We start from the raw sequence: 16,724 nt of genomic DNA, 5'->3' as shown, positions 1-16,724 counted from the left end.
GCTGCTGTTCATTGATTACGCTTTTACATTTAGTATCTATTTATTTATTCTGCTACTGGTCACTATTACTCCTGTTTACATCTACACTACTCAAAAGTTTGGGGTCACTTAGAAATGTCCTTGTTTTTGAAAGAAAAGCAATTTTTTTGTCCATTAAAATAACATCAAATTGATCAGAAATGCAGTGTAGACATTGTTAATGTTGTAAATTACTATTGTAGCTGGAAACGGCAGATTTTGAATGTACATAGGCGTACAGAGGCCCATTATCAGCAACCATCACTCCTGTGTTCCAATGGCACGTTGTGTTAGCTAATCCAAGTTAATCATTTTAAAAGACTAATTGATCATTAGAAAACCATTTTGCAATTATGTTAGCACAGCTGAAAACTGTAATGCTGATTAAAGAAGCAATAAAACTGGCCTTCTTGAGACTAGTAGAGTATCTGGAGCATCAGCATTTGTGGGTTTGATTGCAGGCTCAAAATGGCCAGAAACAAATAACTTTCTTCTGAAACTCGTCAGTCTGTTCTTGTTCTGAGAAATGAAGGTTATTCCATGTGAGAAATTGCCAAGAAACTGAAGATCTCGTACAACACTGTATACTACTCCCTTCACAGAACAGCGCAAACTGTCTCTAGCCAGAATAGAAAGAGGAGTGGGTGGCCCCGGTGCACAACTGAGCAAGAGGACAAGTACATTAGAGTGTCTAGTTTGAGAAACAGACGCTTCACAAGTCCTCAACTGGCAGCTTTGAGACTGTTGTTTTACGGGTACTATTTAATGGAGCTGCCAGTTGAGGACTTGTGAGGCGTCTGTTTATTTATGTATTTATTTTTTTATGTTTTCTATATTTTCTATTATTGTCTATATTATTATTACTATCACTGCATTGTTGGCAATGAGCTCTCAAAGTATCAACTTCACTGTACTGTTTTCCACGTGTGCATGTGGCGAATAAACTTTGAAACTTGAAACGTTAACTCACCAGTGTAGAGTCTTCCGTGTATGAGAGAGATTCCTTCTTTCCCTTCTCTTTTCCCTGGGCTGGACAGACCGTGTCTTTGTCTGGGGAGAGATACAGTATGACACAGGTATGACACATGTATGACACAGACAAATACGGAACCTGACCCTTTGACCCTATGAACAAACTAACACAGTATCCTCTCCGTAAATGAAAACTTAATTTCAACTCAAGTTCAAAATATGAACTCAAAATAATGAATCATACCAGTAGTATCTAATGTATAAACAGCATATGCCTTGCAGCCGTTTGAAAAGCAACAATAAACAAGCTGTCATGCATGAAGAGAGGACAATGATCTCTATTTGGGGCGGCGGGGTAGCCTAGTTGTTAGAGTGTTGGGCTTGTAACCGAAAGGTTGCAAGTTCAAATCCCTGAGCTGACAAGGTACAAATCTGTTGTTCTGCCCCTGAACAAGGCAGTGTTCCTAGGCTGTCATTGAAAATAATAATTTGTTCTTAACTGACTTGCCTAGTTAAATAAAGGTAAAACAAATATTTATACTACATCAGTGTAGAATCAGAGGATCTATTCTGTTCCATATTCCAATCCAGACAGGAAAAGGCCTGGGTGTAGCCATGTGCTCACAGACTGCCAAGATAGGGAAGGCTCTGAGTGGAAGGATACCTTTATTTTCAGAGCCTACTGTAAGGTCTGGTGAGATCATTGTACTGCTGCTTGGATACGTGAATACACACACACACAGCCCCATTCACAATCACACAGCTCTCTAGATGACTGACATGGAGCCTTTGACCTTTTCAGACTGACTCAGGGACGAGAGGCCAGAGATAGGCTTGGGTGGTGTACCATATATACCGTATACCGGGGTATTTGGAAATAGCCACAGGATGGTTTTTCAATACCGTTAAAACAATTTCTCTGAAGTGTTTGAATAAATTCAAATATTTAAAACTACTGTACTTAAAGTAAATTCCTTCAGTCAACTTGTTCTATAGGTTAGGAGATAAAGAAGATCGCAATCTTAATTTAAATCTGCCACATAATCTTTCATTATGAAGTTTACCGGTAATCCCCAGTCATGTGGTGTTTCTTTATAAGCACACGAGAGACCGGAGCCTTGTTAGTCACTCACTGTAGTGCAGCACACTCAGGTGAATTACTTACAGTATGGAATTCACAACTAAATGTTTGCCAGCTATATATCTTATAACTATTAAGTTAACGGGCTAAAATGTGCTAAATGCTCTGTAGTTGTGCATTTTGTTTGCTAATTTAGTATCTAGTTAGCTATCTAGCTAAGTGGTTGGTTAGCTTCTTCCAAAGTCCTAACAGCAGAGAATCCCCTCCTGGATCAAGAGCCTTGCTGTCTAATATTTGTTTTGTGCGTGCAGTAAACTGCGAGTAGCATTTCTGAGTTCATTGTAAAACTTTATGAGTTGGGATGTCTGTCCTGCAAATAGTTTAGGTCAGAGACTGTATAAAATGTTCGCATTGCGCTCGTTAGCATTTAGTTAGCATCCTCTATGTAATGTTACATGTACTTGTTAGCATTGCTAACCTTCAGATTACAGACGCTAAGTGTTGTTTGAAAATAGCGCCCCTTGTGTTCAGTGCTGGTATTACGGAATATCCCGCTATGGCACAAGGTCGGTATGAAGGTATGACAATCTGAATACTGCCCAAGCCTAGCCAGAGAGTCTCATATAATGTTTCTCCTGAAAATCAAGCTTCTATATAATCTACTTTCTGTTTTGAGGTAAATATTCTGTGGTTCAACCTCCATAGAATGCCATGACAAATGACAGCATATCATATAGGGTGACCATATTTTAGTTTTCAAAAAAGAGGACATGTCCGGGAAAAAGAGGACGTATGGTCACCCTAGTATCAGCTGTCTCATTTGGAGTGTTTTAACTTCGACTAATTTACTTTTCACGCCATCATTCTTCCAATCAAAATACTGAATAAGCAGAGGGAATATTTTCACAGCACCGTGATTGCTCCCATCAGTAGAAACACCACAGTAAGGTATGTCTTCTAGTGCTTTCTGGGCTATGTCGACAGAATGTGGTGCTATCACAGCGTTAACAATTGCTTCGGTCTTAGTACGAGCGCTTGAACATTTTCGCGCAGTCTCGGAATCAGGGAAAGCCTTTTTTTAACAAGGCAGACGTGCAGTCCATTGATCTGTAGCTATTGTGATACTTCGTGTTGTGGAATGCAGAAACTCCCTCCGCAGCAGTAACAGCATCTTCTGTTTTACCTGCTCTCACAAAATAGTCAGTTAATTTACCTGACGAACTCTCTCCTTTAGCTGCAATTTTGTGTTTTGCGGAGCTTATGTGGGCTTCTAGGCACCTTTATTTGACACTGACACGTACGTGCCAGCTTTGCAGGTCATGCATTCTGCTTCACACGGATCCCGACCAAGACGAAAACACGGGAATTTTCTCTGTAAATCGTCTGTGAATTTACATTTGCGTTTGGGCATTTTTACGTTGTTCTGGAGCCATGTGCCACTGTTGACAAGCAAGCTGCTGCTCTGTCTCTTGGCTGTTGCCATGGTGAGGGTAATGATTGAAATGCAGTTTGACCAATGTTTGGGTAGGCCTACATGACCCACCAATGGTGGCGTGTGAGAAGGCGGGACCTAAAGAGAAAGGTCAAAGCAATGCAAAACCCCAAAACGCACACAATGAATTGCGACTGTAGAAAGCAAAAGCCGAATCCCGGACATTTTGGTCGATTTAGAAATCCCGGCAGGACGCATTTTTTTAGGTCCAAAAAGAGGACATGTCCGGGAAAAAGAGAACGTATGGTCACCCTAGCATATCCCCTTTTAGCAACGGTAAGAGCTCAGGCATAGCTGAACTAATGGTCACATGCTGAGAGTCATACGACAGTGTGCTCACACAGAAAAGGCGGTGCAGTTAAGAAAGACGCAAAAAATGCACACCAGGCCTGAATATAGCAGCTGGGATATAAAGTAAAGGATATATAGTAAAGGGTTTATGTACATGAAAAGTGAGCTTCAGATTTTCCTCATGACCCAAATCTACTTGAATTTGAGCTTGTACTAACTAGTGCAACTGGACGATATGAAAAAAAAAAAACGATAAATTGACAATTTTTTGGCGATAATGATAAATCAACAACAGTAAACATGTCATCCCCCACGAATGATGCAGCGCCCCCCTTGGGCCAATCAGTATAATTGTGTAAATGCCGGATCTCTATGGCACCACGCGTCATTCACCTAAATTTCAACAAAATCGGCCCTGTGTTTTCTGAGATGTTGTCTGCGGCTAACATACAAACATGCTAACGTATTAACGGACGGAGAGAGATCCACAATCCCCTAACCAATTTCCTTGTGGGGGAAAAAAAACTCGAACAACAGTAGCTGCTTTTGAAAATGGTAATTTTCCCACAATTGCATTTTGAGTAACGGTCATATGCTTGTGCTTCTCCCCTCCTCTGAGCGCTGAGAGTGGCTCCCTCACACAGCAGCCGACAGCTGAACTGGCACAGATACTTTCAGAGCTTGAGTCGACATAATGCATAAGCTATTACCGTTGACCAAATAATGGTTTTAGAACAATCCACAGGAGCGTTGTGTAGCGAAATCCCCGACGTAAGCGAAATACTTCGGGGAAGGCAGCTTCCCAGCTCTACTAACTAGTCATCAAATCAAATCAAATTGTATTTGTCACATGCGCCAAATACAACTGTGAAATGCTTACTTATGAGTCCTTGAATGAAATTTTTCAAATAAATGGTTTCTTCTTATTCATCTATATTAATGAATATATAGGTGAGCAAAGCAAAAGCATAGCAACATCAAGCTATAAAAGGGCCATGGGCAGTTACCATTGTTTTATCATTGTGTGGCCTTACCTTTCACAGACTTATCAAGTGGTCTCAAAGCTTCAGAACACTCCGCTTTAGTATCCAGCATTCTCTCACTCACTCCATCCAGGCTGGCCAGTGTGTCTGGGGACTGCAGGCCCAAGGAAAATCCACCGTCTACTTCCACTGAGAAGCTGCGCTTCTCCTCACCCGGGCCTGTTTCACTGTCTAGCTCCGAGAGGGAAGTCAGCTCTGGACTCTGGGCCGTACCACTGTCAGAGTCACTGACTGTATGTAAATCTGCAGGTGTGGCCGGTCTCTCTGGAATGGTCTCCTGATGTGTCAGCTCTGAGGATCTCTCTGGGGAGATAGTGGAGGAGGATGTGATGACCTCATCGCTCTGTCTGTCCACAGCCCTTTCATCATGTAACAACATGTCTGTCTGAGGGTGGGAGTCTCCACACTCTCTGCTGGCTTCTACACTCTCTCCCTGGGTCAGGCTCAGGCCTGCTAGTCTGGCCTCCACTTCATTCTCGTTCCCAGGTCTGGCTTCGGATAGGTCACTGCTCTCCTCTCCTTGTAGAAGATGAGGCTCATCCTCTCCCTTTAAGGGGTTCTTGTCCATCACATCCCCCTGTAACTCTCCAGGTGAGACAATAGGACCCCCGTCCAAGGTAAGGGTCTCAGTGGCCTCAGACACAGTGACCCCTGACCTTGGTGCAGTGTCTTTGGGTCCAGTCTGATTCTCACTCTGGCCGTCAACAGCCTCCGGTACACGGCTTGCCTCCAGCATTGAGTTGGAGTTGCATTGTTCTATGTTTGCTACAGCAGCTGCTACTGCTATGGCCACCACTGCTACAGCTGTGGCTGCTATCTCCTCCCTACACGGCAGAGAGTCTGCCTCTTCTAACGATGCCCACTGTACAGACACCTTCTTCTTTGCAGGGGTCTCCTCTCCTGTGACTGTCCCCTCTTCAGACAGTTTGTCCGCGGAGCAACTATCCGATTGGACGAGTTCCTCCTCCTCACGAGAGGGTGTGAGGTCTGTGACATCATCAGAGTGCTGTGGCCCCATGGTCCACTTCTCTACGCTCGGCCTCTCTCCATCCTCAGCTGTCCTTCTGGCTGAGTCGGTGGACGCCTGTTCCTCCCATTTCTGCCCAGCCTCGTGGCCCTGGCTGTGGGCTCCGTCCTGGTTATGCTGTGGTGGTGGTACCACTACCTCCACTGTGCCCTCCGCTGTCTGATCCAGGACCTGCTCACTGGGCTCTGGTGCTGTAACGCTACTGGGTCCGTGTGAACGGCTGCTCTCGCTTTCTCCCTCTGTCATACTGGGGCTCTGCTTCATGCTGTTTGTGTCAGTCTCTCCACTTCGGCTGCTGGCTGACTCAGTGCTACCGTTAGTCTGTTGGCTGGGGTTTCCTGCCTCTCTCTTTCTCTCGTGTGTGCCGCCACAATCACCACCTCTTTCAGTCTCAGACCCCCGGGTCTGGCTGCTGTTATTGGCCAAATCCTGCTCCTCAGAATAACTCGTCACCGCTGTGGTGATTTCCTGTCTTTGTTCGGGGTCTTGTGACTGTGCAGCCTGTGCCTGATGGCGGCTCACAGCTCCTGTCATTGTCTGCAGAGTACATTCAGAGGTGGCTTCCGCGTACTCCACCTCGCCGCCATGTCCGCCGTGCTGCCCGTTCTCCACAGGAGCCCCAGCCACTATCTGAGCCCAGGGTGCTCTACAATCCATCTCCTCGATGTTGTCAGGCTCTCCCTGCCTTTCCATAGTCTTTTGAGCCCTCGTGTCCCCACAGCTGCCACTGCTGTTGCCTGTACTCCTCTCCCCAGTCTCCAAGGGCCAATGCTTGACTTCCGGGTGTTCCGTGTGTTCCTGGGACTGTGCGTGGCCCATGGCTGGCGTAACCGTCGTCGGAAAAGCAGCAGCCTTATCGCCCGTCTCAGTCTCTGCTCTCCTCTTCTCTCTCTCTTCCTTGTTCCTTTTACGGCGCCCTGCCTTGCTGCTCTGCCTGGCAGTGATTATGCCTGTCCTCTCTCTATCAGCTTCCTCCTGCTGGTTTCCACAGGACGGTGTGCTGAAAGCTTGAGTCTCACCCTCCCTCTTCCGCCGCTGTGCTGCAGCTTCACTTCTTTTATCCAACGCCTTCACAGAGTCCTTTACTGCTGCCTGAGCAGGGCCCGCCTCCCCTTCCTCTGGCTGGCCGTTCGGACAAGGCCACGCCCCTCCCGCGAGGTGGGCATGGCTGTGTTGGGGGTGTAAAGCTGTGTGCGCTGACGTGTTGATGATGTCACTGGATCCGGCTGTACTGTTTAGCTCGTCTGGTGACTGCTGCTGGAACACATGATCTCCCTACAGTACAAACAGAAACGCAGGGTGAATAATTGTCACATTAATTAAATGTCAATTACACACAGAGATCTTCACTTCTGAGTCAAGATAAGACATGCACAAAATGTTCAGAGCAAACAAAACCCACAGGTAACTTACAATAGGCTAGCTAGCTAGCCAGAAGATTTGATTCTGGGTTGTGAGATGACTTAGTGTATGAGAATACGGCAAGTAAGTCATAGTTCAAAGCAACAAAATGAGACAGCAGACAGAGTTGGAAGCAGACGGAGTTAAATGCAGAGTTCTATAGCTCACCTTGTTGTCTCTGTGTGAGCGGATGAGTTTCTGTAGCTCCTCCACCTCTCCCTGCAAGCTGGGCGGAGTTTTCCCTGGCACCGTGTCCACCGTCAGGGTGTAGGTGTTCAGTCTAGGGTGGTGCTGCAGCGCTCGGCCTCCTGGGTAACACTGCCTCTCCTCTGCCTTTATCCAGGTGTCCGGCGAGGTCTCAACCCTGCTCAACACAAACAGAACACACCTCGTCAGAGCAGAGGTAGCCAAAGCACTCAGCACTGACTCAGCATTCAGCAGCACTACCTACGCCCATATTATATCAGCTATTGTGACCCACAGGTTCATCCCCAGGGTAGGCACCGGAGACCAACCTTTCACCATTCCACCGCCGACCTCACCACCAAACTGGTCAGCTTCATTGCTACTTCTATCTCAATCAGAGAACTGGTATTTAATGAATTATTCTATGATATCGGTGGAATTGAAAAAGTAAACACCACTTCTCCCTTTCTAATCTCCTCCACCAGTGAAACCAGTTCTACTGAGTTACAAAGAGGAACAAAAAACAAAGAAAAGAGATCAAACATAGCTGTGCTAAAATTACATTTCCTGCATGGACTTATTCTAAATGCCTCTTGTAATGGCTAAATCCTGGGAGGGATTTTAGTAGTGTATTGTCCTGTTGAGCTGGCTCTGGGTGTGAGTCTCTCTCTGCCTGGGCTGAGTCATCTGTTCTACTCTCTCACAATGAGTGGAAATGACTCCAATCGACTCAGGGGTGATGATGTCACCACTGGAAAGCTCCGGTGAGAAGGACACGAAACCAAAACAATCTGATGGAATGGATGGGTAAGATCGTCCCCCTCTAGCCCCAGCCCCATGCAGCCCCTGGGACATGAGTGCAGACCTGGGTTCAAATACTATTTCAAAACATTTCCAATACTTTATTCCGTGCTTGACTGAGCTTGCCTGGCTTAACGGACCAATAGAATAGTTCCAAAACCCTGCTCCATATCCCACTCCAATCAGGCTAGAGCAAAAACTCAATGGTTACAAATAGTATTTGAGCCTTGGTCTGCAGGAGCGATGAGATCAGAGGCTGTTCTCACCTGTCTCTTGGCGCTCGGTGCCAGCACAGGGCTGAATGGGTCTCCATGGCAACCCCCTAACATCATTCACTGGGGAATGAAAGGCAGGACACGGCACGGGGGAAGAACAGAACAGAGCCACGTTGTGGGACCTAAGCAGGGAACCTGAATGCAGCCAGGACCCAGCCTCAATCTCGGGAGCCAGGGGAGAGAGCTTTTAACAACACACAGTTGCCATGAAGATAACTGTACTATAAATGTTGGGGCTTTTTTTCCTTTGTTAATGGTATATGACCTAACCAGCTTATTCCTACAGCCAGCGGGTGGAATGTACACAACTATGCTGTTGGGATTCAGCCATGACACCTAACTGTTCTCCTGTGCCAAATAAACAGCCGGCTGTCCCTGACCTGAACTAATCCTGTCTCAGAGCATTCAACGTCAGAAGCCAGGTGACTCAATCTCTCCACTCCCAGCTTAACTCATTTCAGGAATCTTTCCACAACACTCCCGAAAACTACACCGAACAACAGCCTCCCCAACTACACCAAGCAACATTAGTGAGATAAACATGGGTTGGTGTCTATTTGACTGGTGTAACTGTTACACTCAGACGAGGAAGAGTAGGTAAGGAGAAATCTCTGGTCTAGTCTAGTGAAAACAGTTGCTTTGTTCTCCTCTGTAACACACACAGTGCCTCTGAGGAGCTCCCGCCAGTGCTGCTCTCTCTCTCTCCGACGGTGATCGGGTGTCACAGCCTCCACCAAACCAGGCCCGAAAGAGACCCGACAGAGACCGTTGACCCAGGGGACAACAAAGCAGTCTGTGTGACGCAGACAGAGAGACACGATGCGGTGTTGGGGCCTGAGAGTGTCCCTATGACCCGGTCACTACTGGTCCATGCAGGTCCAGCACATCCCTGTCTGGGACTGGTGACATCTGAACCTCAATGTCATAGAGAGAGATAAGTGACCTCTGGTGAACTCTGTAATGAGGTCAACCGTATGCGCTCAGATGGAGAACAAATCACCACTGTGTCACGGACGACACTGATGGTAAGCAGGTAAGCAAACTCGTTTGGTGAGGTGCTAGTTGAGGCTGTAGCTGGGAGCAAATTATCTCTATAATATAAACTGGAAATGCAGTTTGTATGGTAGTTCCATGAAACCACTGTTTCCCACCATCTTCACTACGACTTTTTCAGTGGTAAATCTGTCATCTGTGTTTGGGGGAAGTAACCTACTGGGGCTGCTGAGTTAACATTGGTCTAGTTTTGAAACCAAAATGTTGGCTGGCCGATTTTTTTTTTCTCGTGTTATTTTATAGCTCAGATGTGTGAGCACATGTAACCAATCCCATACAGCTGGTTCAGCCTGTGAGAACACAGAGTAGCATATGAGCTGTCATCTAACACGTTAACATTCCCTCCTGATTATAAAACGGTACAAATTTTTAAAAACGGACCTCAAATGTATGCCATCGTGAGGCGCCAGCTATGTACATTTTGTGACTTTTGTCCCAGGAAGACGACCCATACTGGTCTGGCTTGACGTACTTAACAAAGTGCATATAGCGTTGGACTCTGTGCTGACAACAGCAGTCCGGGGCGAAGCTGCAGAGTTCATACTTGGTCTGTCTGCTTGTCTCTGTGTTCCCCAAACACATTTCAACATCCCCAGCTCCTAACTAACCAGAGACGTTCCCATTCCCACGGTTACATAAAGACACCTCTCGCTGGTTTGGATCCCAAATCCTAATGAGCTCGCTTGAAATTCTTGCCTATTCATCTGCAGGAATGCAAGGGTATGTGTTAACGAAAAGGGCGACGACGAGCTACCTAACGACGTGACGACGTTGAGAGCAATTAAACGCTGTGGAGAGGGGTTGTGCATTTCATTCACAGATAACATTCTGAAAACAGAAGAATATATGATGAAAACACGGTTTCTTTAACAGGTTCTGCTTTTCTTTCACACCTCCCAGAGGTAGTAGAAATGACTGGCTAGCTAGCTTACTCCTATAGAAGCATAATAATCGTGCATCTGAAGGTTATCACTACTGTAGTAAAGGTTGTTCATATGTAGGCCCTGTGTGAAGTATATAGGATGGGACCCAGGTGAGAACTTACCCGGTGAAGAGCTGCTGTAGCTGGTCGTGGCCCCTCTTCTCTGCCACGCTGACTGGTGTAGAGCCCTGCTTGTTGGGCAGTCTGAGAGCCTCTCTGCCTCCTGGCTGCTGGAGCAGGAACAAGGCCACCTTTCGCAGCCCGCGCCGAGCCGCAAAGTGCAGGAGGGTCTCGTGTGGACCGGGCTCAGCTGGACACGACAGGGAGGGAGGGAGGGAGGGAGGGAGGTTTACACTGGGCTCAGCGACGGTCAACACTTCCAGTCCTCTCACTAGAACACGACACAAATCCAACAACACTCCAGCTTCTGCTTAATAGCCGACGTGTTTACTCTGCCACTGTGTGATCAGTAACCTGTTTGGCAGTGCAGTATGTTCACGTGTAAATCCCTAAGTGCATTTGCAGGCATGCACGGGCCGAGCGCCTCCCTCTCTCCCCTCTCCCTAACTCCTCCCACCTTTGCTATAAGCCTGAAGTGATAGCCCTGTCAGAGTCCCGCCCTCCTAACCTGTGTGACCCACCGTCCTCTCTGAGTCATGTGTCTAATAACCCCGCCCTCTATTTCCCTCTCACCCCTCCCACTTGTCAGACTGCTGAGCGTCTGCTTCAATACACACTGAACCAGCAGGAAGGTCTGACATGGAGGTGTCTTTTACTACAAACCATACAGCTACAGTTCCATTTCACTGTGGGTAATTAAGTCGTATGGAGACTTTCTCCCAACGCAAGACTACTCACAATGGTGTATTAGGAGATGATCTGCAATGTTACAGAAGGCTCTATTCTGAGAGCAGAGAGCCTTGTCGACCGGGCGGTCGCCATTACTATCCCAGCAGTACGAGGACACACAGTGGGAGGATTGTTCTAGTTTGGTTAATGAGAGGCTGGGAAAGAGACTGCCCTGGTTTCAACGGCCCACTGGGAATTCAACAAACCAATTTGGAGCCCTCATAAAAAGAGGTGTTGCACAAAAAGGAGTCCTACTAGAAACGTAACCCGGTACTGAGGAGTTGGGGATTAGGTCGTAGCGGAGCTGAGGGTGCTAATTTAACACCGTTTGCACCAGGTCTGACACCAGGAGTCTATGTTTGAAGCAGATCATTTGAATGACTGCTGCACATCAGAGCAGACCAGAGGAGAAGGTTTTCTTGTCTCATTTTCCTGTGAAATGCTGTCAGAGAAAAAGGACGTAAAAGAAGAAACACGTACTCTATTGCATCACACTGACAGACATACTCAATACAATACAAAACGTGCATACAATGGCAGGTTAGCTGGTTTGCAACATTGATGGGAAACTATCCAATGTGAAATGGAAAATCAACCCTTGTCCTGACCTCTACTAGACTCAGTTCAGTGCATCTGATTTGTAGAAACACGGAAACAATATGAGCTTGGGCCGCCATTTCCTCTCTGTCAGCCACATTCTATGGTACGATTCAGCGTATTCACTCCAACAACCACTTACAGGAGTAGGGAGAGACCATATCAAATCAGATTTTCCACCAGCGCTGGATTCTCATGGCTGCTTCTCTCCCACAAACCCTCAGTATAACTGCTACGCGAAGCGCTGGAATGCTAGCAGATCCTCTGTTGGCATTTGGAGTGTTGGCAGTCGATGTGACAAGGGATAAAATATGCCTTTAGGAGTTTTACTGCATTTTTTCATGATAATAATGGCCCTCTGTGCTTTATTTCAACCAGAATGAGTTGTTGGCTGGGGCTGGGCACTGGGGCCGGGCAGTGCCAGCAGAGCCAGTAGAGAGAGAGAGCCTCTGGACCTAAGGCCCACTAGTTCCAGGGCTCACCGCCTGTCGTCTAGGTACCCGGGACCAGCTTCAGGAAATGCCAGGGCTGGAGAAGGCATTACACAGCTGGCCCACTCAACCGTAGGGGAGAGGAATTTAACCTGGCTGCAGGATCATCATCTATTCTAACAGATACCTCCGTCCCCCCCCCCCTTTTCAAATATCAGAGAGTTTTGGAATCAAATATTATCAGGGGCCTTGGGTAACAGTGGAACTGGAGGAGATGCGAAGCACAGAGGAAATAGGCAGAGTCACATGTCCCACCTCATAAAGGACTGCAGTGCTTTCTTCTGAGTGCACGTCAGGCCCAGAACCACTTGAAACATATAAACCAGTCAATCTGACAGGTGTTTCTAGCTCGCCATACATTGTTGGCTAGTTCTGTACATTGTTGCTGGGCAGATATCTCTGCCAAATCACTGAGCTCTTACAAGCTCAATCCCTGAGCAAAAGGGACAGACGTCATTCAGATACGACAGATCCCAAAAGGTTTAATAGGATATATCTTTCACTGAGAGGCCAAGATCAAGTAGTCCTTTAAAGAGGCCGATAGGATAAAAAATCCATTAAAAAAGGCTGGGGGAGGGGCACTCTCAGTCTTTAAGCTCAGCATTCTTTGTGTTCCTCTTATCTATGCCTGACAGAGGCACATGGTAACACCACAACAGGACATCTGCTCGCCATAACAACCGTCAGTGGCTCAGCTGGGCCTCCGTCCTCCACATTCTGACAGCGTGCACGATGTGTAACTAACATTAAAGCATTAAACACATTCTGTTAGTATGCCAATCTGTCATCAGTCAAAGCAAAATACAAAGACAGTAGACGCCTAGACGCAGACATGCATAAAAAGCATGTGGGCTCTAGATTTCAGTGAGTTGGAATGAGACCGTATGTTTCAACAACAGACTACTCAAAGGGGACCTGAGGCAAAGATGACTGAACAGTCCTGCATATGGCCTGATTTAGTATTACTGTAACTATCAAATCAGCCCAGCATTTACATTCTTAATCAACTATAGACGATGGGTTAGAATTGGTAAGCAGTGGTATACGGAAAGGTCTACTGAAAACAATGCCTCAAGGAAAACAGAAATGTCCTGTTCAAATCTGTTTCCTTCAATTTGGTGTTCCAAATGACCTGCAGGAGCCTATAGCTTTCATGATGACCTATGGGTCCTGTACTATTAAATGGCTCTATAGAGCCATACATTCCAACCGATCTTTCAAGTGGCTGAATGTGCTGCCTGTCTGTCTGGTCTGCCTCAAGTGGGTTCATGACCTCTACCGTGACTGTATGAAACTTAATTCATACAGTCTTTAATTCCCGGTGCAGAGCGAGAGAGAGCGAGAGAGAGAAAGTGAGAGAGAGAGAGAGAAAGTGAGAGAGAGAGGTAGAGAGAGAGAGGGGGGGAGAAAGAGAGGAGAGAGCACACTAACACTCTACTGACAAGAACAGGCGTACAGGCTCCAAATGTAACAAGCATCAGTCAGCTGTGACCAGAGCCCCCGACATGTATCCCAACAATCCCCTTTGAGCTCCAGAACAAGTCCCAGGCTCTGGTTAATAGACCAAATAAACACTGTTGGTTACTGCCCACTTCTTCATTGGGTGGGAATGTTTGTTTTTAGCATATCTGACATTGCGTTCCTGACTTATGACGACCCAATAGGAGCAGAAAACAGAAACACAGAGGAGGAAATAAAGTGGATCTAAACTCAGCCGGAGAGCCCAGCCAAGAACATCAGGAGGGAGGACTGGAGCTATCCCAGGGGACACTGGGGCATGATGGCAACCTCCCTCTCTCAGACAGAGCCCTTCCTCTCCTCACTAGGGCAGACCTCTCTGGTCAGACTCTCACTCCTCTCACTGGCAGGATTCCTGTGTGCCAATTAACAGAATCACTGCAGTGGGATTGAAATGTCAGAGCCCCCCCCCAAATAATAACACAAGGCAACAAAGTGACCTCTGATTGGTCGTTACCACGACCGGCTCTTTCTCCGGAGGCCGTGAGTGGCTGGAGCAGATTTTATGCCCGGGAGGCGGAGCTGGAGTATCGTTAGTGAACCACCCGGTGGGCGCGCTCTACTGCTCATTCAGTAGAACGGGAACCCGGCCAAATCATCTCTCAGCTCAGGAGGACAGGAACAAATGTTTCTCAGTCTACTTAATTACCTCACTGAGGCGTGAACCGAACACAGCAGCACATACTGTATGAAATCTACAGACACATTAAGAGCGAATAAAGCAGACCACACCGTGAGAAGCACTCACAAATAGGTGCACGGTGACGCACAAAGCTGAGGCCCTATCCCTACTCACCTATGCTGTTGTCCAGGTTGGTACCCAGGACGCTCCATCCCTGGGGCAGGGCCAGGTGTCTAAGGGCCAGGTGTCTAAGGGCCAGGGAGAGGCTGTCGTCCAGCCGCTCACACTCCTGCAGCGGGATCTGGCACTCGTCCAGCAGCAGCGCCCCCTCCAGACCGTCGGCCTGCCCCGCAGCGCTCACCAGGAACTGGGCCATGTCGAAGGCCAGGTCCTGGACGAACTGGAAGCGCTCCTCAGCCACGGGATCCACGGAGCCGCCGGGCCGCGCCAAGCACAGCGTGACCTGCACCGACTCAGAGCAGTCATGGGCTAGGAAAGAGAAGGAAGAGAGAACGGGTTAATTTACTTTTTACATACAAACATGGGCTGAGGGACCTGTCTTTTACTGTACATACACATGCTTCAGACATGCTAAAATACTTTACAGTGTGAGTTTACAGTGTGAGTTTACAGCGTGAGTTTACAGCGTGAGTTTACAGTGTGTATCGGCCTAGACAGCTCAGTTGAGCCTAGAAAAAAGAGGCATAAGCTCTACTGTCCCGCTGCAATGCTGCCGTGAGATTTCTGTGACCTCTCCGGTTGCTAAGATGCTCAAGGTCCAAACATGAAACCCTCTTTGATAATGAATAGTTTAAAAAAAAACACCAGTGGAATGAAAAGGAAACATTCAGCGTTTAAGTACGGGTAGAAGTGACAGAGCAGGCGAAATACCACTTAGCTTGCCCAAATAACTTGGCTGGTGTCAACAGGTTTCAGAGTGGACAAACATGAATCTACCCTCCCTCCCAGTGGACCTTTAAACAGACCATTTTAATTATATTTAAAGGTGTATTATTGAAGAAGCCTGTGAACCAACAGGTAAATATGCTATTCTCACAATCAGAGGAATATCCATTAGCTACAGGTATCACAAACAGGGGTAATAACCATCAAAACCTGTTAGCATCTATGAAAAGTGTCTAGCCCTTTACACTCGTACCCGTATACGGCTTGAAAATCCCTCCCGGTAATTGGGCAACTTTTGCAAATGTTTTGTTGTCTGAGTGAGGGAAATGCTGTAAATTAAGAGCACTCGATGTATTCTGAAAGATGAGACGGTGAGGATTATAATAAATACTGCTTTGATGTCATACGAGCAAGCCAAACACTTCACATTTCCATATCATAAAACTCATGTCATATACAGTGTCGACGTTTATGATCACTGTTTGATGAACAGTTACAAGATGACATGGCGTCATACCCCGGGTTGTCCTGAACATAATGAGCCTGTTTGTCTACTGCGAAGAAAACAACCACCTGAATGCACAGCACTCCTTTCCATGCGCACCAACAGTACGATCTGTTTCTCTGAATTGCCCTGTGAAAGCCTAACACTAATATCGTATTTTAGAACTTAGCCAGTCATGTTGGCAATAGAACATTTATAATGGGCCGTTTTTTGGATTGTGTAAACAACAGTGATTGTGTGATGCAGGGCTGTGTTCCAAACAAAACCGTGGCAAGTGTGCTTGCTCTAGTTTCTCAACAGCACAGCTAGGAGAGCTAAAAAAAATAGGCACCTTATACTGTAGTTGAAGACTCTATTTTGAGTCACAAAAGTGCATTGAAATGACTTTGGATCTGTGCACACTTTGGAGAGGTGTGGCCCCTTGGTGACACCAGTTAGTCCTCTCACTCAAACCCTTAGCATTTCTTCATCTTATGTTTAACTTACCCCACATTTTCCAGGAATAGTCGTATCGTGTAACTGAATGTATCCAGAGTATTTTCAGAATGTGGCGAAAAGTACAGTAAATGTAAAATGCACATAAAATCAACAGTGTAATGTTTGGATTCACTCTTGTCAGGTGAACTGTTGTGTCCTCAACTTTGGTCTAATCATTTTCCCAAACGTTCAATTGC

The 16,724-nt window shown here is 46.7% G+C and overlaps 1 protein-coding gene across 8 annotated transcripts in view; it reads right to left on the bottom strand.

Moving 5' to 3' along the window:
* The window catches only part of akap13 (A-kinase anchoring protein 13), a 97,393-nt gene that overhangs the window by 45,679 nt on the left and 34,990 nt on the right, over positions 1–16,724 (bottom strand). For all 8 annotated transcript variants that reach the window (XM_014124442.2, XM_014124445.2, XM_014124447.2 and 5 more), the window contains exons 4-8: positions 14,814–15,128; positions 10,686–10,872; positions 7,494–7,689; positions 4,889–7,199; positions 989–1,068 (exon numbers count right to left, since the gene is read on the bottom strand). In XM_014124442.2, coding sequence (XP_013979917.2) covers positions 989–1,068; positions 4,889–7,199; positions 7,494–7,689; positions 10,686–10,872; positions 14,814–15,128 — 3,089 coding nt within the window. The remainder of the gene's footprint in view (positions 1–988; positions 1,069–4,888; positions 7,200–7,493; positions 7,690–10,685; positions 10,873–14,813; positions 15,129–16,724) is intronic.

This window comes from Salmo salar, chromosome ssa10 (genome assembly GCF_905237065.1).
Source record: "Salmo salar chromosome ssa10, Ssal_v3.1, whole genome shotgun sequence".
Classification (NCBI taxonomy): Eukaryota; Metazoa; Chordata; class Actinopteri; order Salmoniformes; family Salmonidae; genus Salmo; species Salmo salar.
This window is presented reverse-complemented; position numbering and strand designations above follow the sequence as displayed.